This window comes from Psammomys obesus, unplaced genomic scaffold, assembly GCF_907164565.1.
Source record: "Psammomys obesus unplaced genomic scaffold, mPsaObe1.curated_primary_1811, whole genome shotgun sequence".
NCBI lineage: Eukaryota > Metazoa > Chordata > Mammalia > Rodentia > Muridae > Psammomys > Psammomys obesus.
Genome location: NW_026586173.1, coordinates 12,881,517 through 12,906,719, shown reverse-complemented (window position 1 = coordinate 12,906,719; position 25,203 = coordinate 12,881,517). Strand labels below are relative to the sequence as shown.

The window sequence follows — 25,203 nt, the reverse complement described above, 5'->3', positions numbered from 1 at the left end:
TTACCTAAAGTCATAGGAAGTCACTAGCATGGCATTCTAAGATAATCCACTGGCTAGAGTGCAGACTTGTATTAGCAGAAGTGGAGCAGGCTCGCAGTGTCGCCGCGCTTACTCTGTGGCAAGCCGGCAGTGTTTCCTTACCTCTAGACCTGCCACACCAACCGTCTGAGCTAACGGGGCAAGCAAGGACATTGAAGAGATGTTCAGTGCATCTTCCTGCTCTTCACTGTCTTCTGCTCCCACCTGCTCCATCTCCTCTGTGCTCTTTTCCACATCCAGTTCACCTTCCTCTAGGACATCACTAAAGATGTCATTAATGACTCTGGAGCTATTGATATCCTCATCATCCACACTCATCTCAATTTCACGCACTACTTCTGAAAAATAGTTCAGTCGGTAGACATCGTGATCCAAGGTGGTAGAGAAGACGTTTTCATGTTTACCAAAATATAGTAACCCTAAGAAAATTCACTTCCTAACAACAAGTAGAGAGGACAACTTCCAACATGTAGAAAATCAAAATAAAGCTGGACTCTCCTCATATTTCAAAAGTTCCAAAATATTTTTTAAGATAAAAAGACTACAAAAAACTAAACTTAATGCTTTGGATTTAAGTGAACATATTAAGCAGGAACAAGATTCTGACTTTCAAAAAGTACTTTATCAAGGATTGGAGAGATGGCTTTATGTTTAAAAGTTTGGACCATTCTTCAAATTTGGATCCGAGCATCCACAATGGGCAGCTCACAATGACCTGCAATTCCAGACTGAGGGATACACACTCTCTTCTGGCCTCTGGAGGAACCTACAGCTATGTGAACACACCCGTACACAGATATACACACAATTTAAAATTCAATCTCCCTGGACGGTGGTGGAGCATGCCTTTAATCCGCCCGCTGAGGCAGGCAGATCTCTCAGTTTGAGGTCAGCCTGGTCTACAGAGTGAGTTCCAGGACAGCCAAGGCTACACACCCTGTCTTAAAAAAATAAATAAATAAACAGACTAAAAAAAAACAAAACCCACTTTCAAACTAAGTCTCTTCTACTGTTAAGAACTACCCTTTTACAGAGCAGTCAGCATAGGAAAACAGGAAGACCGCTGGGTAATTTTCACAGAGTAAACTAACAATGACTACTAACAGTGCCACATCTTAATGGATATATATATTTAATATTTGTAGCTTGAAAAAAGGTATAAAATCATAGGACATTTAAAATTGGAGCATTATTCTTATATTCCTAAATTATTTCTTATAACATTTCTAGAGCTAATAAGAAATAAAGACTATAAACCAACCGGTCTTCTGTTCAGCCTTCGGGTCTGATGCTAACTTTAAGGACTTTTCCTCTTCCAAAAACAATGTTATTTTCAAAGGGCTGGACTTTGTCATTTCACTTTCTGTGGAACCTAAGAAAATGTTTGAAAGAAGAACCCAGTTAGTATGTGTGTGTGTGCACATGCTAGAAACAACCTGAAAATATAAAATTAGGGAGTCACAAATCTTTATTAGCAAGCCATGCCTTTATCTTAAAATATTCAAATCTAGAAATAGAGAACTACTATATCTGTGTTCTAACTTCCTGTTTTCCTCTGCACCAAGAAGAAAAAGGATACCAATATAATGTTATTTTTTTATTCAGACTGCTTTACAATGAGTTTTTCATCTTTAAAAAAATTGTCAACAAAGCTCACTAATTTAGTAAGAGGAGGTATGAAAAGCCCTTAGCTAATACACTGACAAAAGACTGAGAGCATTCTGCTAAGACTGGAAACATAAAGCATGCTTGCTCTCCCTACTGGATTTACAAACGTTTTAAAGTCATATCAAAAGCAACTAAAAACAACAAAAAGATTTAAAAGGTATCCAAATTAGAACAGAAATACAACTATTTCTTCTCACAGATGGCATCATCTAATATGTTGACAAGTGTGAAGAACTAATAGGCTTAGGAAATTCATCAAGGTTAAAGAAAATAACATCAACACATAAGTGAGGTGGTGTATACCTGAAATCCTAAAACTCACTACAGCAGGATTGCAGCAAATTCAAGGATAGCCTGGGCTACACAGTAAGTTCCAGGCAACAAGAGCTACAAGGCATAACACTGCCTGAAAGATACCAAAATGCATACATACATCTATACAAACAGTGAACAATCTGAAAAGAAATTTCAAAACCAATTCTATGGTAATAACACCAAAACGAAGACAGGACACCGCTTACTCGGCAGAGTGCCAGCCTCATGAGCCCTGCATAGAATCAGGGTGGTGGTGCATACTGTAATCCCAGCACTTGGAGAGTGGAGGAGAGGTCAGAAGACCAAGGGATCCCTGAATCCAGCCTGGGCTAGAACACTTGGAATAAACCCAACCAGGGAGAATGATTTGTATTTTAAAAACAACAAAATTCTGCTTAAGGGAAGTGAAGACACAAACAGGGGGGAAGCTTTGGTAAAATCCAGCATGCCAGACTATCTGGACACTCAGTACAATCTCTATCAAAAATCTCTTTCCAGGAAGAGACAGGCACCCACAAATTTAGAAAGAATGTATGTACCCCTGAATATTCAAACATCTCTGAAAGAGCACAGATACAGGATTCACATTTTCTGTTAAGACTTACTACACAGCTGCATTCAGCGCACTGGTACTTTCTCTGGCATGTGTGAGACCCTTGGTTTCAGCACCACAAAAAAGGAAGAAAAATTACAAAGGTACAGCCAACAGTACAGGATAGTACTGACATAAAGACAAAGATCAACGGAGTGCAGTGGAGAGCCCAGAATAAATCTTTACACAAATGATCAAGTAATAATAGATAGGGGAACTAAGATGACTCATACGAAAGAAAACAATCAGTTCAATAAATGATACTAGAAAAATTGGGTGCCCATATGCAAAGCACTGATGCTAGACTCCCATATATTTAACAATAGCTACAAAGACTAAAGTCTTAAATATAAGATTCAAAACTGTAAATCAGATTTTAAAAAAGAACAGGGGAAATTCATAATGATGAATTTTCATAATGTTTAGATTTTTCTTATATTTAAAACAAACAGAAGAAACAATAAAAAACAATAGAAACAGGAGACTACATCAAACTTAAAATTTTTTAACAGAAGAATATATTCAACATAGGGACAGACTGAAACCTGTGGAACAAGATAAGATTGTTATAAATCACGCACATGAAGAAGAGCTTACTGTCTAGAATATACAAACAAGTGCAACTCAACCCATAAAAACCGGACGACTGAGAAATGGAGAAATCAGGGTAGGGAGGGGAAGGTGGACAGCTCATTCCTAAGTGAAGCGCTCGCTGCCTTAGCAGGGGGACCTGAGTTTGACTGCAGAACCCACAAAAACGCCAGGGTGGCAGGGTTCACTTTCAATCCCAGCCCTGGAGAGAGACAGATCAGCCACCCAGCCTAGTCAGCGAGTGACAGGGCCCTGGTAAGACATTCTGTTTCAAACACAGGTGGACACTCCCAAAGATAATTCCCAAGACCCACGTGCACATACATGCTATGCACATGCACACAGGTATGTATATACACACACACACACACACACACACACACGAAGATCAGAACAGGCATGGTGGTACATATTTATATTTCCAACAAATGGCGGCAGTTGGCAGAAGGTCAGAAATTTGAAGTTATCCTAGGCTACAAAGTAAAATTCTGGGCCATCCGACCCTGCCTAGCAAGGTCCTGAATGTTTTCCCCAGATAAGGCGTGTGTGTGTGTGCGTGTGTACGTGTGCAGAAGTCATCTTTCCAAAGATGGAACACAAATGACCACAAAGAGTATGGAAATGTTCACCATCACTATTGAGAAACACAAATAGCACTATAGGATTTTATCTTACACTTAATAAGATGACTACTATCCAAAACAAAAACATCATCAGGGCTGGAGAGATGGCTCAGAGGTTAAGAGCACTGGCTGCTCTTCCAGAGGTCATGAGTTCAATTCCCAGCAACCACATGGTGGCTCACAACCATCTACAGTGAGATCTGGGGCCCTCTTCTAGAATGCAGGTATATACATAGTCAGAACATTGTATACATAATAAGTAACTTTTTAAAATCTAATATAAAAATTAAAAATCTAAAATTAAAAAAAAAACATTGACAAAACAACATTCAAAACCAAAAATATGCACTAATTCTACTTTCAGGCACTTCCAGAATGCAACAGGGACCTACACAACTGCACACAGCTGTCCTTTTCACAGCCACAGAAATAGAGAAAGTGTTCCAAGTGAGCCCAACAGAGAATAAGTAAGCAGTGTTCCACGTGCACACAAGTAGGCAGTGTCTAGCCTTGACAGATGAACACAGCAGTGGCCCTCCTTCACCCAGTTGCTTTCCACAGTTTCAGTTATCTGTTGTCAACCAAAAATAGGAAGTACAATCATATACACCACGCTGTAACAATTCTGCTCCTGTGTGGAAACACTGCAGGGCTGCAGGAAGAAACCTGAGTCCTTGGGGAATTCAGGTGCTAGTCACAAATGTAAGTGTCACCTGCATCCCTTAAGACAAAGATGCACTACTGCATGCTTCTAGTCATAGTTAAGACATAGTTAAGGAAGACAAATTCACAGCAACAAAGTAAAACAGGAGGACACAGGAAACAGAGTTTATGTTTAAAGACTACAGTTTTCATTTTGCAAGATGACAAAATTCTAGAGATCAATAAATGCACATACTTAACATTACTGAAATATGGGCCTAAGAGCAAATAAGTTGGTAAAATTGGGGTTTTTTTTTGGGGGGGGGGGGGGGGGGGGGGGAGGAGGGAGACAGAGTCTTACTATGAAGCTCAGGCTTACTTTAAAAATTAGCAGTCCATAGAGCACTGGGATAATAGGCATGTTCCGCTATGCCCAGTTAAAATTGGTACAGTTTATGTAATTTTTTTTACCACATATTATTAAAATAAAGATTTTCCAGGTGTAGTGGTGTACACCTTTAATTCTAGCACTCAGAAGGCAGAGGCAAGTGGATCTCTGTGAGTTCAAAGCCAGCCCAGACTTACAGAATAAGTTCCCGGACAGCAGGGGCTACACAGTGAAACCCTGTCCCAAGAAAGAAAAAAAGAAAAGAAAAGAAGAGAGAGAAGGAGGGAGAGAGAGAGCCAAGAGGTAGGAAAATAAAAACCTAAAAGTGTTTATGATAAACAAGGCATGGGGACTCACACCTCTAATTCCAATACTTGGAATACTGAGGAGGCAAGAGGATTAAAACTTCCGAGCTAGGCAGGCAGTGGAGCAAGCCTTTGATCCCATCCTTGGGAGGCAGAAGTAGGCAGGTCTCTGGATTCAGGGCCAGCCTGGACTACAGAGTGAGTTCTAGGAGGGCCAGGGCTACACAGAAAAACTCTTTCTCTAAAACCTAAAACCAAATCCTGGCCCCCAACCCTGCAAAAACAAAACAAACAAAAATCAAACTTCTAGGCTCATCTGGGTTACACAGTGAGATCCTGTCTCTAGAAAGAAAGAGGAGCAGGGAATGGGGGCTTAGGAGAGGGGAAAGGCTGACGAGAGGAAGAGAGCTCTGCTTCTCAGCTTTGGCCACCATGCCTCCTCTGCATGGCAGACTGTATGTCTCCAGAGCTCTAAGCCAGGACAAAGCCCCCTCTCTTTGGAGACAGGACAACACACTCCCCAGAGGGAGTTCTTCCTCTGGAAAGAACTCAATAAATGGTAGGAATGAAAAGCTGGGTGAAGAGGAAAACAGCCCTGCCCGCCTACCACACAGCAGCACTCCTCCTTGGAGCCACTTCCAGCCATCCGCGGCGGCACATAGCTACATCTGAGTAGCGTGGGAACACTAACCTGCAGGCTCTGTGCTAGAAATCTTCACTGCCGGTTGATTTTCAGCCACCTTGTCTGTTATAGAAGTCGACGGGGTGCTTGAACCAATTTGATGTTTCTTGAGGGGAGTGTTCTGACAGTGAACTTCCTGCAAAAAGCAGATGGAGAAATAAATTCTATCTCCCAGAATAAATCTTAACTATAGGTTATTATTATATTATTAAATAACATTCTATGTGTTTCTTGAGGATAAAGGAAATAATGTATATTAAAAGGGTCCAGGCCAGTGTTAACAATTTCCAGTGTGTAAGATTTCAACTTGGTAAAATCTTTAAAAGATTAGGAAAGCAAGAAGGAATGAAAATTCACAGTAGAGTTCAGTTTTATATAAACCACCTAAAGTAAAAGCCACACAAAACAATTTCCCCTGTCATTTTTCTCAGGCCTTCCCTAAACAATCTGGAGACAGCTGTGACATGAAGATTCTGTTGAATTGTCATTTACTCAAAGGACACTAAAAAAACAGTTCCATGGTGGTTTGAATGAGGATGGCTCATATATTTAAAAGCCTGGTCCCTAGCTGGTCTTGAGGAAGGATTAAGAGTATAGCCTCTGTTGGAGGTGTGTCACCGGTGGTAGCTTTGAGGTTTCAAAAACTCCCTCAAGCCCAAGCGCAGTCTTGTGGAGCAGATGTAAGCAAACCCCCAATTAAATGCTTCCTTCTACAAGTTGCCTTGGTCATGGCGTTTCTTCACAGCAGTAAAGCAGTGATTGAGACACCCTCCATCAGATTAGCCTACAGGCAAATCTGTGAGGCATTTTCTGGATTAATGACTGATGTGCAAGTGTCTAGCCCACTGTGGTTGGTGCCACTCATGAGTATTCCATACTCTCTGCATCAGTTCCTGCTTCCAATTTCTGCCCAGATTTTCCTTCATGATGTAAGCTCAAATAAATCCTTTCCTCCCAAATTGTTTTTAGTCAGGGCTTTATCACAACAGAGAAGTAAACTAGGACAGTAGAAAAAGCTAAATGGTCACCAATGAGAAATGTAGATTCTGAGAAGTATTTTAGAACCAGCATCTCAGGTGAGTATGAAGAAACTGATGACTGTAAGGTCAGTCATCAGTAAAAAGGCTGTAGAATGATGAAAATGGGCAAGTATCACACCTAAGGACCAATGAATGGAAAGAGTAGTTTCATCGGGAAAGGAAGGTGTTAAAAATTTATTTTGTAAAGCTGGGCTTGGTGACTCACACCTATAACCCAAGAACTTGGGAGGCCAACAAAAAGGGATTATGTCAGGTTTGTAGCCAGCCTAGGCTAGATTGAGAGACCTCGTCTTCTCCAAACCAAGAAACTCAAAACTAGCACTTTACATGGGTGACTTTTACACTTCCTTTCCACATTACCTGCTTGGTTTCTAGCTGTTTGCTTCTTGACTTTTCATCCTTTTCTGCACTCCATAAATTTCCCTTGTCAAATCGACCCCGAAGACATGAGAGTTCTTTTTCGCGTTCCTAAACACATTAAATAAGGCAGTAGTTTACTCAGAACCAACAGCACGGACATCTCTAGCACGCAGCTCTAACCCACTCTTGGGAGGAGATGCAGCAGGGTCACTTCACCCTCAGCTATGCAGCTAGTTTGCAATCAGCTTGGACCCAATGAGGCCTATCAAAAGACAGATTACAAACAAAACTCTCCTGTCTTCAGTTATAAAGATTCACAACACATGTGAAATGATACATTATTTCATTGTCCAATTTGCAATAAGAGGTACAGAGAATCAAGATGCTGTTTATTAACGCCAAGCATGGTAATCCCAATACATGGAAAGCTGAGGGAGAAGGACTTCTGAGAACACAGGGCTAGTCTGGGCAGCTTAGCGAGTTCCAAGGCGACCTAGGCTACAGGATGAGATATGACTTGTAACTCTCACATGTCCCCAAAAGGATTCTCTTTAGCTCATTCAAAAAGACTCATTTTTGAGCTGGAAGGATGGCTCAGTTGGTAAGAGCACTGGCTGCTCTTGCAGAGAACCCAGGCTCAGTTCCAAGAATACAACAGCAGCTTGCAACCATCTGTAACTCTAGTTCCAGAGGAGCTAATGCCCTCTTCTGGCCTCTGTGGGCACTGCATGTATGTGATACGTATATTTCCAGGTAAAACACCACACACATAAAATAAAAATAAATGCATCTTCTAAAAAGAGAAAGAGGCTCATCTTTATTCCTTGAGGCCATCTAATAAGTATTAAATGCAGACAACCTTACCTGTTTGAGCTGCTGTGCTAAATGGGTAGTAGATGAACATGTGTTTTGCTTGAATAATCGTTCCTGGATGGCCTTTGTATTTGGAGTGATATTAGGGGTTCTATGGGATGCTCTATAAGCTGGACTTTCTTTACTGTGTTCTTGACAACGTTCTCCAAAGCGTTCCAGGAAAGGCTTAATTCCTCTTCCTCCTATAGAAAACAAAGTTTTGAAATGTATTCAAAATAACTAGGCATTATCATTTCCAAGGAAAAAATCTAAATCCACTAGTTACAAAATGCTTTGTTTCTAGGAACAACCATTCACAAAAAATGTTTAAATTGTTCAAAGAGTCTATACAATACACTTCCTAAATTCTTAAAATTTATTTTAATTATGTATATAGATGTGCCTGTGAATACAGGTACCCACACAGGCCAGGTGTCAATTCCCTTGGAGCTGGAGTTACAGGCAGCTGTGAGCTGACTAACATGGTACTGAGAATAGAACCTAGGTCCTCTGAAAGAGTATGGTCTTAAATGGGTCTTTAGCCCCAACGTCCTAAAATTTACCGGATTTAGTTAAAAACAAAGCAAAACAAAAAGAGACCAGCAAGCCAGCTGAGTAGGTAAAAGAGCTTCAAAGCCCTGATAACCTGCACCGATCCCCAGAACCCCTAAAAAGTGCTGGCCTTAGTGGCTTACATCTGTAATCCAAACTCATACTCATACTGTATGGTCAAATGGGAGGAGGAAGCAGAATTTCCTGGAAACTCAACAGCACAGGGGAAAAATAACAAGAGACCCTGCCTCAAAAAAAGACAATAGAAAGTAACTCCAGACAGCTGTCCTCTGAACTCTATGAATGTGTGCACATAAATTATTTTTTCCCTTTTACAAATTCTGAGATATGATATGCACCTCATCAAAAGGATGTCTTGATTTTATACAGTCTTAAAGAATGCTATATGAAACAGTATAAAGTACTTTGTAGTTGGGCAAATGTGATATATATATCGAGAAACATGTATACACGCACAGCCACCAAAAGGCTGTATTATTTAAAATAGGACTGCTATATCAGAGGCTGGCAACACTTTCCTTCGATGGACAAGACAGTAAGTACTTGGGGTTGTGTGGGCTATATGGTGTCTTCACGGCTCTTCTACTCTGCATTAGAGACTGAAAGGAGCCACCGGAAATACAAGCATGATTTGGAGTGAAGAGGCAAAGAAAAAGCAAGCAGCAGAATTCAATATATGGCCATAGTCTGGGGCCTCCATATGCCATTTATTCCCACTTCAGGTCATGCATCGAACTAGAGTTCAACACTAACATCTACACTGAGTATTTCTGAGGGGCTGGTAATCTAATTCTGACTTACCTACTAATAAAGAATAATACAAAGCATGTTTCATACCTAAATCTTTAGTCTTTAGAAACATAGGAAAAAAGAGCTAGTCTGTTGGGCAAAAGGGTGGGTCAGCAATTAAGAGCACTTGTTCCTCTTGCAGGGGACCTGGGTTCAATACATAGCACCCACATGAGGGTGCACAACCACCCATAACTCTAGCTCCTGGGGATCGGAAGCCCTCTTTTGACTGTGTTGGTCATCAGGCACGCAGGTGGTACACATATATATTCAGGCAAAACAATACACACATAGCATAAAATCAATAAATCTTAAAAAACAATGTTAAAGAACCAGTCTGATTCCATAAGGACCTTGTAATCATTCTTTTTTGGCTTTGTTGTCACTGTTGTCCTCACCCCACCTCCAGCCTGAAGTGATAGATTGGACCTAGGGCCTTGCATGCTAGGCAAGTGCTCTACCACTGAGCTCTAACCGGTTTCCAATCCTCATCTGAGAGCGTCTAGAAACTGAGTGTGGCTTCTACTTCCTCGTCTCCACTTACAACATATGAACTATAATCTCTAGAAAAGACTGTGTTTCCCGGAAGTTAAACACAGGCTGGGGCTAGAGCACTGGATAGAGTATATGTATGAAGCGTATGACACCCCTAGGTTTAAACACTGTATAAACTGGGATTGGTGGGGCATGTCTGTAATCGCAGCACTGGGGAACCGGAGGTAGGAAGATCTAAAGTCCAAGGTCATCCTTAGCCACAGAGTAAGCTCAGGGGAAGCCTGTTCAAAAAAGGAGATACACTAAATTAAAAGGGGGAGGGGCAAGAAGGGAGATGGCGAAGTGGGTAAGAGCATTTGTTCTGCAAGTGTAAGGACCTGAGTTTGAATCCCTGGGACTCATGCATAAAACCAGGTGTGATTGCATGTGCTTGAAACCCTAGCCTTAGAAGGGAAAAACATATGGCTCCCAGGCACTCACTGGCTAGCTGGTCTAGCCAAATGGAATTTGAAGTTCAAAGAGATCTTCAAGAGAACAAGACAAAGAGGAAGACAAACAACAGTCCCCTCCTGCTTTCACATGTAGATATAGGCACACTCGCGTATATGCTCTGATGTATGTATGCATCACTTTCTCTCTCTCTCTCTCTCTCTCTCTCACACACACACACACACACACAGGAAACATAGCTCACAATAAATTCTGTTACCAGGTATTCTTGCTAACTTTTTTAGTACTGTGTTTCTCAGTCAATAATATATGGAGCACACCAGAAGATAAATTCACATATCACATGTAAATATGATGGAAGCGCAGCACTCTATACGCATATCACCTCTCTGCTGCTGGTGTGGGGCAGAGACAAGTGCAGCCCGGGAGCCCGATGGCCCATCTCAGCCAAGGTGAAATCAGCTTACTCCAGTCAGCGTAAAGACTGGAAAGAGTGCTCCACCTACCTAGTTAGAAGACTGGATCTCCACCACTCCCCAACAGGCAGTTTCTAACTGTATGTGCTTTTTATATATCAAAAAACAGAAAAAAATAGGTAGCCTGATGATAAACACCTAATCCTGGGAGCCTCCTGGAGACCGTGGGCACTACAAGATTGAGATACATATGAAGGAGACTTTGATTCAAAAAAACAGAAAACAACAAATTAACATAAGATAAAATGTTGAAAACAAATGTCTTGAATCTATTCAACAGTTTCATGTACGTAACCTGGTGTTGCAGGTTTGTCCTTGGGTTGGGACTGCAGACAAACTTCTCTGTTAGCTGCTTCTTTGGGCTTAACCGCCTGGGATAAAGTGGGCTTCTCACTAGGTTTCGGTGCCTCTGTTTTCAGAGGACTAACAGTTTTGTGAAGTAGCTCAGGATTTTGCGCATCACGGTTTTTAGTACTGGTGATGAATGCAGCAGATTTCACAGGGGAAGATGTCGCTTTCTGAAACATGACAACATAGAAGGGTAAACAGTAATTATCATCATAGCATAGATGCCACAAAACAATTTAAGTTCCATTTCCTTGGTAGCCATTATACAAAAATTACCAAAAATATTATTTCTTTTACTTTCTAACATATCATGCTAAGTTGAATGGCTTTAAAAATATCAACTTCTAAATGCTGTCATTTAAATTAACAGGAAATTTAGTCTCATAATATATTGATAACTAATTGCTATCAGGGGTAGGGTCACTCCTAGTTTTATAAAAAACAATTCTCAAATTATTGGGCTAGTATTTTATTAAATTATATAATTATTTTTATTTGTATTTTTAAGTAAGTTAATATCAGTTCAATAAGATACGAGTTGAGTATTCCTTAATCAAAGTACTTGGTATAGAAGTGTTTCAGACTTTGGAAATACAGTGAGGTATCATTGGGATGGGATCCAAGTTTTGAACTCAGTTTTCTTTTTAATTTAAAAAAAAAGATTTATTTATTTATTATGTATACAATGTTCTGTCTGCATGTACACCTGCGTGCCAGAAGAGGGCACCAGATCTCATTATAGATGGTTGTGAGACCCCCATGTGGTTACTGGGAATTGAACTCAGGACTTCTGGTAGAGCAGTCAATGTTTGTAACCTCTGAGCCATCTCTCCCGCCCCAGGACCCAAGTTTAAACATAAAATTCTATTCCGTTTTACATACAACTTAGACACTGCCTTAAAGCAATTTTGGATTCTCTTTAAAAAAAATTTAATCTTGTGCATGCTTTGGCAGCACATATACTAAAATTTATCAGAAGATAAATAGAGCATTTTATGGAACATCAGCTTATTACTAGAAGAAATAGAAACCTTTATGTATATACACAACGTACACCTATATGTAAATATGATGGAAGCACAGAGCTCTATATGTATACCACCTCTCTCTGCTGCTGGTGTGGGGCAGAGACAAGTGCAGCCCAGGAGCCCGATGGCCCATCTCAGCCAAGGTGAAATCAGCTTACTCCATTCAGCGTAAAGACTGGAAAGAGTGCTCCACCTACCTAGTTAGAAGACTGGATCTCCACCACTCCCTAACAGGCAGTTTCTAACACATTTCTAATATAGAGATGATTAGCACGGCCCCTGTGCGAGGATGACACGCAAATTCGTGAAGCATACCATGTTTTTTGATTGGTATGGATATGCATACGTTACTTGAAGTTCCAAGCTTCTTCATGTTCCCATTAGTTAGCATTTAGCACTTTATCTTGAAGTACTGCCTTCTAAGAGATTGTCTAGAGATGCTAAATAATGTAACAGCAATGAGATTTCTTTCTTAGAAGCACGCTGTATGTGTATGTGTAATGCGATTATGGGTTCTGAGGCTGTGACAGGTGTGTGGAGACTGGATAACCACTTTGTGAGGGTTATTTTAGCCATCTTTATATGGTCAAGGTCATGTTGCCAGCTCCGCATACCACAGACATTTCTCACTGAGCTGTCTCATTCATACTGAAATAAAATTAGTTGAAATAAAAAAAAAAAATCTCAGGGGCTGGAGAGATGGCTCATTAGATAAGAGCACAGGCTGCTCTTCCAGGACCTGGGTTCAATTCCTAGCACCCACATAGCAGCTCACAACTGTCTGTAACTTCTGTTCCAGGGGTCACGAAGACATACAAGTCAAAACAACAATGTACATAAAATAAATTAATTTAAAAAATAAGTAATTTCGTGCAACAAGAGTGAGCTTACAGCTCAGTGACACAGTATTTGCCTAGCAAGCAGGAAGCCTTGGGTTCAATTCCCAGTGCCACAAATAATGTAACACATGAAGCAAAGCTCCTTGTGGAAAATTCCACTTGTACCATCACAGGTGAGCACGCACAAGGCTTCATTCAGATTTTGAAGCCTTTCAGATTAATGCTCAATGCTCAATCACCCTAAGTATCATGGACTTGAAAGATGATTATTAAGACTATGTCAGGAACTATGGTATTTTTTTAAAGAATTATTTATTTATTTTACATATATGAGAGTTCTGTCTTCGTGTACACCTGCATGTCAGAAGAGGGCATCAGACCACAGTATAGATGGTTATGAGCCACCATGTGGTTGCTGGGAATTGAACTCAGGACATCCAGAAGAGCAGACAGCGCTCTTAACTGCTGAGCCATCTCTCCAGTCCTATGCTAAGTATTTTATGCATATTAGCTTATCTTTCTAATAACCCAATTCCCTGATTTTACATATGGAAAAACAAGCCTTTACAAAGTAAAGTAACTTGTACAAAGTCACATTTCTCACTGTTTCAGAACTGGGATTTATTTAAGCAGTTCTAACTCCAAAGCTCCTGTCTGCACTTACAGGCAGTTTTCAGAAACACACTGATATTCTTTTCCTTTTTAAAAAACTAAGGTAATAGTACAGACATTACTACATACATAAAGTAAAAGCTTCAAACACTTCAAAGGTTATACAGTGAAAGTGTTAACCCTGACCTTCCTGCTTGTCAGAGTACCTTCCTTGGCGCAACCACAGATAAAGGTTTACACTATCTCTCTGGAAATAGTCAGTGTCTTATAGTTATAGATATCGTAAAGATATTATAATTAAGGATTAATTTTTAAAACAGCGTTTCTGTCATGGACTTGCTTTATAGACTAGGTTAGCCTCGAACTCAGATCAATCCGTCTGCCTCTGCCTCCCTGAGTGCTGGGATTTCAGGCATGCACCACAATGTCCGGCTTACTCTAGATTTTTTAAAAAATTTAATTATGTTAAAATTAATATTATTTCAGTCACAAAATGTTAATTACCTTAGATAAATTATCAAACTTATAGTTGTCCCTTTTTATGAAACACATAAATATGGTGTACATAATACTACACAATACACAGCTACATATAGAGACTACATATAGTTATTACCAAGTTTCAAAAGACCAAAATGGTATTAACTCACCACGGAGCTGGCCACTGAGGCTTTAAGCGATGACCCGTCGTCAGCACTCGAAGATGGGGCTTTACTGACAGCAGCATTGCCGTCCCTTTGGGAACAGCATGTAGCTTCCTGCTGAACACTGCTACTATTGATGCTAGCAGATGTTCCGCTTGCAGAGGAAGATTTGGATAAACAAGCAGTACCAGGCTGCTCTTGTACACTATTTTGCTTTGCAGATGAGTGGCTGACATCATCTTCCCAGGAGCAAATCGTAGCAGCAAGGTTAGCCAGACGGCCCCTTCTCCCAACTGGGGTAGCTGAGGCATTTGAAAGGGGTGGCTTGGAAGGTGAGGTAGCCTTTTCCTTAGATGGCATTGGTGAGAAGTGTGAGCTTTCTGATACATCATCTGAAAATATTTTCAGAAAAAACAAAATCCATACAAAATTTCATATTTTGAAACTTTTTTTTTCATACAGGGTTTCTCTGTGTAGCTTTGGTCGTCCTGAACTCGCTTTTTAGACCAGAGTGTCCTAGAGAGATTTGCCTGACTCTGCCTTTCGGATCCCAGCACCACATAACAAGCTGGGCACCCTGAAACACCCTGAAGCTCCAGTTCCACACAGGCACAGATGCGCACCTGCACACACACACACTCAAGCAGACACACACAGGCAAACCTACATACTAAACAAGTGTAGGGCTGCAGAGATGGCTCACGGTGGGAAGTACTTGTTACTCTCCCAGAAAACCAGGGTTCGGGACCCAGCACCCACTCGGCAGCTTGCAACAGTCCTTAACTCTAGTCCCAGGGGATCTGACACCCTCTTCTGGGCTCCAGCAACGCCAGCAATACATGTGATATGCATACTTACATGTAGGCAAAACTAATACACAACGCAGTCTATCAGATGATTCAGATTGCTTCATTTAGTTCTTGTTATGCATCCAAGTTAAATTATAATATAGAGACTAAAGCACACCTTGGGTTCCCCATACTTTTGAAATGCTAATCCAAAAATTTCCCTATCTACATTTCCTCTGCACTTCGGTTCCTTTTTAAATATGATATGGGTATTTCAGGAAGCCATTTCAAGGTTTTTACCAAACAAGTTAGAAGATCAATAAAATTAGTTGTGGTAAAATAACCCTGGTACATAACCACAAAATTGCTTGCATATGACGTGGTCATTTTCCTGTGTCCAGAACTGTAGCAGAACATGTTTTCCAGTTCAATGTACTGGGGTGGGGAGTATTTTGTCTTGGCATCTTTCCCTACTAAACAGCACTACACACCATAGTGTCTTTACTTGATAAATGAACATATGAAATAGGATTTCCCGAGTATAGAGCTGAGGCTCAGTGCTTTTTCACTGCAAACAGGAAATAATTCAGTTATTAGGTGAAGTTTCTGTACTAGTTAAAGAACATCATCTACTTGATTAAGAATGAATCATTCTCATTCATTGTTTATTGTTTGTTTGTTTTGCTTTTGTTTTTCAAGACAGGGTTTCTCTATGTAGCCTTGGCTGTCCTGGACTTTGTAAACCAGGCTGCCTTAAACTCACAGAGATGCACCTGCCTCTGTCCCCCGGAGTGCTGGGATTACAGGCCTGAGCCACTACACTCAGCTCATTCATTGTTTTTATGGATATACTTCTGGTATATTAATCATCTTCAAGCAAAAGCACTTATCTTGCTTGCATGCTACTCCAGGCAGGCCTTAAACTTATAATCCTCCTGCATCAGCATCCCAGATGCTGGGATTGCAGACATATAATACCATATCCAGCTCCACGAAGAATCTTACCAAAAGAAAATCAGGGACCACCCCACCCACATCATTTATACCTGCTATGTCGCTATCCCAATGGCGGCGCTGCTCTGCAAGTTTTTGCATGCGGGTTTTAACTGAGGCAGTGGATGCTTCTGATCTTGAGTTCAGCCCTCTGCCCATGCTGGGCAGCGAGGCTGGGGCCGCCGCTGAATCACTGCCGGCAGCTGGAGCTGGGGGCTGCACCTGACGGGGTGCAGGCTTTGGAGAACATGGTTTTGCAGCAGTTGACTCAACAGGTTCTTTATTTTCTAGGTCCGAAGCCTCCACTTCAGTTTTGCCAGAACAACGTTTTTTTGATGGTGATGGTTTTGTACAAGATTTCTCTAGATCAATAAGAACAACGAAAGCCCACAGTGATACCTCTGCAGTTTTCACAGCCTGAAGAACTAGAGGTGGGTACTTAAAAATAAGGTATCAAGTTTCTCTAATACTTTAGCTACTTTTATTACAAGAAAAATACACAACCCTTTCTTCCATTAACTTTGAAATATGACAGGAAAACCTTTTTTTAGGCAAACGTCATTTTTCTGTTAAAAACTTCAATGAAAATAAATTTAAATATGTTCAAGATGTAGAAGATTTTATGTAATTTTAAGACAACAGGAAATAAACAGCAGACACACAAGAATAACCAAGTACTCAAAAAATTTTAAAGATCTCAGAATTCAATCACCTCATTTTAAGGAAGAAAAGTCAAGCCTAGAGAAATTAAGTTGTAGAAAACAGGTTTTATAGACTGGTTTTTGTTTTGTCTTTGAAACCACCTTTCATGGACAATAACTGAAATAGAGCAGAAGATCTTGTGCCTTATGTGAGGCTTGGGAGAGAAGCAGGCTCTGAAGACAACTGAGCTGTCTCAGCTAAACCAAATGGAATCAGCTCTCACGCTGTAATGTCAATGAACATCAATAGAGTCAGTGCTAAGGGCACCCTACAAAGTAAGGCTTCTACCCACCAATGAGTCTCAGGGTCTCCTGAAGTGAGAGTGTATATGTGTGCATGCATGCTCTCCTGCGTGAGGGAGCATGTGCGCAGGTGCATGCGCACATGAAGTCAGAGGTTGAGTGGGTGTCCTCTATGCACTCCACCCTGTCATCTTGTACACTGAAGCAGGGTCTCTCGAACCCAGAGCTCATCAGTTCTGCTAGCCTAGATCTCAGCTTGTTGTGGCCCTGTGTCTTCCTGTGTCCTCGCCAAGGCCCAGCATTTCCATGGGAGCTCGGAATCCAAACTCCAGCCCTTACACCTGTGCATCAGAACTTTACCCACTGACCCATCTCCTCAGCTCAGAAAGTTAATAATTTAAATAAGAATGAAAGGTCACTCAGATGGGTGAGTAAACATGCTTATTGCTCATTCCTGGAAACCTGAGTTTGAGCCCCAAAACTCACATGGAAATGAAAATAGAAAACCAATTCTATATAGAGTTGTCCTATGACCTACACGCATGCCCATACAACACTTGCCCAAACATACAATCTCTTCTTTTAAACAAAGAAAAAAGTAGGAGGTGCCCACTGGAAAGATGGCTCAACAGATAAGAGCACTGTGCTCTTCCAGAGGACCTAGAACACACATGGCGGCCAGCTGTATACAACTCCAGTTCCAGGGGATTCAATGCCCTTTCAGCCTCCATAAACACTCCATGCATGTGCTGCACAGACTTGCATGAGGTAAAACACCCATACACATAAAATAAAGAAAAATAAATCTCAAAAAAAAGTTTAAAATGTTTTAAAAGAACGTGAATTTCATAGGAAGTCAGTTTCCCTGGCCATCTAACCAAGTTCTCTGCCTGGCTTCTGGTAGATATGAGGCCTGATGTAACAACCTTGAAATATAACAGAAGGCTGCTCTTGCCCAAGAGGCTATTGCATTTGTCTCCCAAAGACCAGTTTTTCTTCATACATGATGAAGCCTATGTACGTAATGGGGCTTATGTACTCCAGAATCCATTCCAGTTTTACTTTTCCCCCCGCATCTTTTACCTTCGCCCCCAGGTAGCGGCTGCTGATTACTCGCTTCTGAAAGTGGCTCTCTGCCTCGCTTCGCATGCGCTGACCTTGCTGCCGCCACAGGCCTCTCCGCCATTTTTCTCTGGAGATTCTCTCGTCTGGCACGGGTTCGTTCTAGCAACTTCTACAGAGTATCATGGGTAAAACACAAGGTTAGTCGAAGGTTCAGAAAACCCTGGATGCTTTCTAAAATCAACAACTGTTATGTAGGATTATAGTCAAACACATTTCAAAGGTAAAATCCCAAGTAATTGAACCAAGATTTACCAAATGAACAAGCACCTGAGCATCAAAATTACTACAATCAACAGAAATACTAACAAGCAGCATATACATCACTTATGTAAGATTATAAATGCTGTGTGCTTGCTGTTCCAATCAAAAGGTATAATCAGGGACTAGGGTGAGAGCTTGGTCAGACACCCAGGACCCTGATAAAGCCAAGCATGGAGGACAGGGACAGGGGCATTCCTGGAAGTCACTGGTTGGCCAGTCTAGCCAACCAGTGAGTCACGTTGGGTGGAAAATCCCGACTCAAACCCTAAGGTGGAGAAAGACTAAGGAAGATGTGTGACATCAACCCCTTGCCTCCAGTGCACACGCATACACGCTGTACACACAGCCATGAAAACACACACAAAGCTAATCTGCATCACCACCTGAATCTGGCTGGCTGACTGGCCTGGCCTTATGATTCGCTTTCACTTGTCTGAAATAAAATATGGCTGAAATAATATGCTATATGATTTTCAATGCTAGGTCCCAAAAAGTCTCACTGTTTCCGCACTCTTTCTTGGACTGGCACATCACGTGAGAAGCCCAGGTCTGACACGCTGGAGAAACAACTCCAGCCAGCATTATGGCACTTAGCTCCAGAAAATTTGTCATAACACTAAGAACTACATGACTAGACCCAGAACCAATAGACGGCCAGCCCAGCTGAGCCCAACATGAACTTCTGCTCACTGAAAAACAGTGGTTGTGGGTGCGGAGGAACAGGGAGAGTGTGGTGAGCCTGCTAGTCGGCTAGAGCATATGCTGCAAAGATTCACACTAGAATTTAATCCCTGGAACCCACATGGACGAAGACTGTTTTCTGAGATTCACATGGATTCACGGCTGTGCCTGATAGACGTGCACTACCAGCCATACTGAGAAGTAGGGAAATGTAAGTTTGTGTTTGCATGCAAATATGCATACATGCACCTAACTGCTTACGGAGGCCAGAGAGGATGTCAGATCCTCTGCAGCTGGAGTTACAGAAGGTTGTGAGCTGCTCATTGTGGGTGCTAGAAACAGAAATCCAGTCCTCTGGAAAAACAACTGTCTTTAACCACTGAACCATCTACAGCACCAGGAAAAAAATTTTAATTTAAAAAAAAAAAAAAAAAAATATATATATATATGTGTGTGTGTGTGTGTGTGTGTGTGTGTGTGTGTGTGTGTGTGTATGCCTGCATGTATATGAACAGCATGGATGCCTGTGTCAGAGAGGACAACAGACTCCTGCTACGAATTCCCATATGGGTACTGGGAACTGAACCCAAGTCCTCTTCAAGAGCAACATGTGTTCTTCCTACTGAGCCATCTCTCCAGGCTCCTCCATTTTTTTTTCTTTTTTTTAAATTATTTTTATTTTTTATTTTTGGTGATTTATTTTATTTTATTTTTATTAATTACACTTTATTCACTTTGTATCCCCCCCAATAAGCCCCTCTCTCCTTCCCTCCCAGTCCCACCTTCGCTTCCCCTTCTTCACACATGCCCCTCCCCAGACTCCTCCATTAAAAAAAAAAATGTAACATAAAGTAATTGTTGTTCCTGTCAGTATGCTAGGCAGAAAAATGATTCCTCAAACCCAGTGCAGTGGCTGCGCCTGTGATCCCAGCATGGGGGGGGGGGGGGGCAGAGGCAGGTGGATCTCTGTAAGTGTGAGGCCAGCCTGGTCTACAGAGTGAGTTCCAGGACAGCCAGGACTACATAGAGAAACCCTGTCTCGAAAAACAAAGCAACAAAATGGTCCCTCAAAAATGCTGTGCTCTATATCTTTGACCTACAAATTTTGGTAATGTGATTAGGAATCTTGGCATGTAAACATTATCCTGTGTTATCTGAGTGGACCCAAGAAAATCACAATGGTTCTTAGGTACCAACGGGGAAAAGGTAGGAAGACAGATCAGTCAAGAAAGATGATGACGAAAGCAGATGTCAGAATGATAACAACTGAAGCTCTGAAAATGGTCAAAGGTGCCAGAAGCCAAGGCATGCAAAAAGGATCTAGAAGCTAGGAAAACCTAGGAAACAGACTTTCTCCTAGGGCTTCACAGAAGGAATGAAGTCTTACCCACACTTTGTGACTTGATAAACCCATTTCAAACCTACGACCTACAGAACTGAAAACATTAAGTCTTTACATCACTACTTTTTCATTTGTTTGTCTTTGAAGACAGGGTCTCTGTGTAGCCCTGGATTTCCTGGAATTCATCATGTAGACTAGGCTGGCCTCTAACCTGCCTGGGATTGAAGGTGTGCGACACAATGCCAGCTTAAGACCCTAAATTTACAATAACCTGTTACAGCTTCCAACTAATATACTCAGATCTAAAGTTGTGACAAGCAGGAAAAAATAACTAGTCTTTTATAACACACTTCCCAAGGAGAAAGATGCTAAATATTCTTATGTTTATTAAATAAATACAAAAATATAATAAAATAGCTGTAAGTTCAAATCTTAGCCACTGGATAAAATCATGACTACTCCTTTTTTCTCACTGTGACTCAATAGACATTCCTATTTGAATCAATGTGTTATAAAAACAATTTATTCTCCCTCAAATGTATACTATTAAAGAACACAGATAATCATTTACCTGTACATAGAGAGCAGTGATTCATACAGACTTGAGGACTCAGCTACATTTGACCTGAGTGGAAAGTCAGCATGGGATACAAGGCTAGGTCAAGCTTAGTCTTGGACGAAAGACTACTTCAGACAACACAGACCGGGAACTAAACTTGGGTAGAGGCACAAGTTTCTGCACTTAGAAACTTCTAACTTAAGGTTCATTGGAAGAAGGGACAATAAAAATGCTGTGTGCATTTAAAATATTTTACAAGTGCAAGACCTTCACCCCCTAAAGAAGTCTCCTCCAACCAATTCAAAAGTGATCAGACTGGGCTACAAATTGATAAGGGTTTGATAATCTCCCTCATGATAAAATGTATCACTCTGAGAAAACAAAAGACCCTGATCATATCCATGGATGGACACACCCAACATTCCTTCTCTTCATCAAGCACTTGAGTCAGCACAGCTTCAGTTGCCAGGAGCAACAGTTCATACCAGAAGAATGTGGTTTCGACATTCAAATACACACAAGTGCTCTATTGTTTGCAATGGATTCAGACTCACAGATGTACAAATAAAATAAAAATTTAAATACTCTAAATAACAAAATAAAGCTAATAAGTGCCAAAGAGTTTTTATTAAAGAAATATTCTGTCTACATTACATAAATGTAAATGCTTGGTGTTTTAAGTACACCTTCCTTCTATTGCATCATGAATTTAAAATTTTTCCTCCAAAAAAAAAAAAAATCACAGCTAGGAAACAGCCGGTGAGATGGCTGGAGGATGTAAAAAGGAAAGCAGTGGGAGAGAGGAATTAGTAAAAACAAAGTAAAATGACATATCTGTATGAAAATGCTGTAATGAAAGCACCTGTAACCCCAGCACCCTGGGAGGCAGAGGCAGTGGCTCAGTGGCCAGCATCGTCTAGGGTCCAGGACAGCCAAGGCTACACAGAGAATGCCTGCCTAGAAAAACAAAACAAAACCAAAAACGCTGTAGTGAAACCCATTATTTAGTATGCTATGTTAATTTTTTTAATCACACCTTCAGTGGGGTGTGGTACTGTATACCTATAATCCTTGAAGATGGAGACTTGTGCACCAGGACTTCAAGGTCAGCCTCAGCCACAGCAAGTTACAGAATGTTGGAGACCAGCATAGAATTAACTGAGATCTGATCTTTTTCTGTGACAGTTTCTCTGCATAACAGCGCTGGCTGTCCTGGAACTCACTCTGTACCAGGCTGGCCTCGAACTCACAGATCCTCCTGATTCTTCCTCCTATATCCTGGGATTTAAGGTGTGCTGGGACTCGGCTACAGCTCAGTCTTCAGGAGGCCCCATGTTTATGCCCTGATACCAAAAATTAAACTTCTATCTGATATGTAATTCAACAAGATGCTTTTGAATATGTTTGATGTTGGAGACAGTATCTGGGAACAGGAAGGAACAGTCCATGTTCTGGAAGGAGACACACTCAGCAGGTAAGTGTAGGCGAAATGAGTACTGAGCAGTGATTTTTGTGGTGAAGCTCTAGAGATCGTCCTGCAAACTGCAAGTGTGAGTTAATAAAGCAGAAAGGCAGGTAAAGTGAGAATGACCCGAAGCATGGGGAATAAAGGAAAGAATACTTACCAGGACTGTAGCATTTGAGCAGGAGTTACTAAAGAGTCCTGACATTAATGAAAAGAGTTAATTTCTGTTTTGTTTGTTTTATGATGGCATTGGTTATGAACCACCCTGGGATAATTTAAAAAAAAAAATCTCTCAAATAATTTTCTGTGTTGCGTGGTTTTGAGTAAGACCCTTATTGAAAAAATTATTTTATACTGACATTCATTCAGTCCTTTTTAGAAAAAAAACCTGATTCGGAAATTTATTTCACAGTACAAAAATGTTATGAATGCTATCGCTTGAGCACCTTGTAGCTGGAACTCACTGGCTGTCCTCATTACCAATTAAGGAAAGATTTCAAAGCTGTTACTCTCACTCCAACGGACCTAGCTTTTTCTAATATAAACCACACATTAAGGCATGCACACTTCCAAACAGATTCTAAAAGGACCCAAATGAGAAGCTTTTCAGCTGAGTTTTGCACTCAATTTAAAAGGCCATTTTTAAATAAAAGTGCAAATTTCAACCAACTTTCCAAAGTATTTTGTTCTTGTCAGTTACTAAGGAGAACATATAGCACTAATCAAAGTAATTTTATTTTTAGTAACAAAATATTTTAAAATCAGTATTACCTAGAATTGTGGCGATTTTACTGACATGGAAGTTTTAGGAATGTTTTCAATAAAAAATTCAAACTCATAGGCAAACAGACACACATATATAAATATTTAAACTTTGTTTCAAAAAATGAATATATATATATATATTCGTTGCAGTTGGAATAACAGACAGGCCTCGAACTCAATAATCCTCAGGCCTCTGCCTCCTCAGTGCTAGGATTAAAGGCATATGCCACCACAGCCTTGCTCACGTAAATTAAAAAAAAAAATTTTTTTTAATGTTAAGTGACAGATATTTGGTGAATAATCATCTCTGCTCTCTATAGCTGCTACAAAGTATGTCCTCGATTTTTCTATTAGAATTTTTTTTTTCCCAATTCACTTATTTTTATGTGTATGGGTGTTTAGCCTTCAAGGGTAACACATGTGTGGTCCTGGAGGCCAGAAGAAGACTTTGGATCCCCTAAAAGTGCAGTTACACTTCAGTGAGGAATGAATGCTAGGAACTGAACCTGGGTCCTCTGGAAGAGAAGCCACTACTCCTAACGGCTGAGCCATGTCTCCAGACCTCTATTAGAAATGTCAAAGTCGGCAGTGTTGTTTCCCTCAAGATAACTGAGAACTTCAAAAGGGGCGTAGGGGTGGCACAACTGTCGTGTTGAAACTTTTAGTTGTTGACACCCTTAACTATTATCCGGGGGCTACCTTACGGAATTGTTAGCTACACCTCCCAGAATAAGTTATTATATCTTCTATGACTTTTTTCAATGCAGTACAGAGACACTGTACGCCCACTTTGCAAAACTAACAACACAGTCTTGACATTTGAGCAAGAGCTTAAAGAAAAAAACAAAACAAAACAGGAACTGTCCTGGAATAGAAGAGTGGGCAAACGGCAACAGGAAATTCCTGAATGCCCGTGCACAGCTGTAACATTACATTAAAACTGGAGGTAAATGTTAGAATTAACAACGCAATCTCGATCCTATCTCCGAGGAAGAGACGAGGGAGGTATTGTTGAAACCATACTCTCCATAAACACTGGACCGTTCACCAACCTTACATCACAGGCTATTAATGTGGGTTCCTACACGCTGAGGTGCTTAAGCACTGTTCCCTTTCAACCAAGTGTCAACCCTGCGTGCGAGCCGTCCGAAGTCAGCAGAGCAGGGACGTCCGCAGGAACTGGAGGCTAAAGCACCTGGCTCCTTGGCACTCGGATGACTTCATCTCCTCCGGGCCGGGCCGGCCCTTGACCGCTTCCCTTGCGATTCCCGGCCCGCAGGAGTCACTGGGCAGGCTCCACCCCGCCAGCTACTGCAGCTCTGGGACAGGGCCCGTCCCTTCCCGGCCCCAAGCCGCGCTGTCCCGGGGGAAGCGGAGGGCTGGGGCCCAGCCAGCGAGCTCACACGCGGCAGGCGCCCGCCCTGGGCGGAGTGGAGGGGTTGGCGTGGAGGTTTTGGGGCCCTGCCCGGCCCGCCTGGCCCAGACCCCCCGAAACAGCCGGGGCAGCGAGGCCGGGACCCCGGCGACCCCGCGGCTCCCGCCCGGGCTGCACGCTCGCCGTGCGCACGCGCCGCGCTGGCCGCCGGTGGGCCGCAGGCTGACAGCTAGTGCGGGCCGGGGGTCCGCGGAGGGTCCGCAGGGGTCATGGTTCGCAGCTCCCACAGAGTCCCTCACCTCGGTAAACGGGTCCATCGCCCCAGGCCTCGCGTGTGTACTGCGCGACGCGGGGTCCGGCTGTCGAAGCCCAGGAACAGGAGAGAAGTGAGTGCGGGCTCGGCGCAGGTGCCCCGGGAGAGAAGGCTGCAAGGCCGGGTGCGGGCTCGCTCACGCCCCGTCGGCTCGGCCCTCGGCGCCGGGGTCTGTAGGCTAGCGGGGCCGTTCAAATTTGAATTTCAGCGCTCCGGGCGGCGCGCATGCGCGCGGGGCCAG

At 41.8% G+C, this 25,203-nt stretch overlaps 1 protein-coding gene and 1 non-coding gene across 3 annotated transcripts in view; one reads left to right on the top strand and one right to left on the bottom strand.

The window, feature by feature from the left end:
- The window catches only part of Anln (anillin, actin binding protein), a 53,424-nt gene extending 28,430 nt beyond the window's left edge, over window positions 1-24,994 (bottom strand). Inside the window, exons 1-10 of one of the 2 annotated variants that reach the window (XM_055601461.1) lie at window positions 24,949-24,994; window positions 18,160-18,310; window positions 16,186-16,494; window positions 14,358-14,743; window positions 11,176-11,398; window positions 8,110-8,300; window positions 7,246-7,353; window positions 5,855-5,981; window positions 1,301-1,411; window positions 142-377 (exon numbers count right to left, since the gene is read on the bottom strand). In XM_055601461.1, coding sequence (XP_055457436.1) covers window positions 142-377; window positions 1,301-1,411; window positions 5,855-5,981; window positions 7,246-7,353; window positions 8,110-8,300; window positions 11,176-11,398; window positions 14,358-14,743; window positions 16,186-16,494; window positions 18,160-18,310; window positions 24,949-24,966 — 1,860 coding nt within the window. In that variant the 5' untranslated portion in view covers window positions 24,967-24,994. The remainder of the gene's footprint in view (window positions 1-141; window positions 378-1,300; window positions 1,412-5,854; window positions 5,982-7,245; window positions 7,354-8,109; window positions 8,301-11,175; window positions 11,399-14,357; window positions 14,744-16,185; window positions 16,495-18,159; window positions 18,311-24,948) is intronic. The other variant, XM_055601462.1, reaches the window with a different exon arrangement.
- Window positions 12,479-12,580, top strand: LOC129672202 (U6 spliceosomal RNA). The gene has a single exon (XR_008719470.1). It is a non-coding gene; the product is annotated as a U6 spliceosomal RNA (small nuclear RNA).
- Window positions 24,995-25,203: the final 209 nt, after the last annotated feature.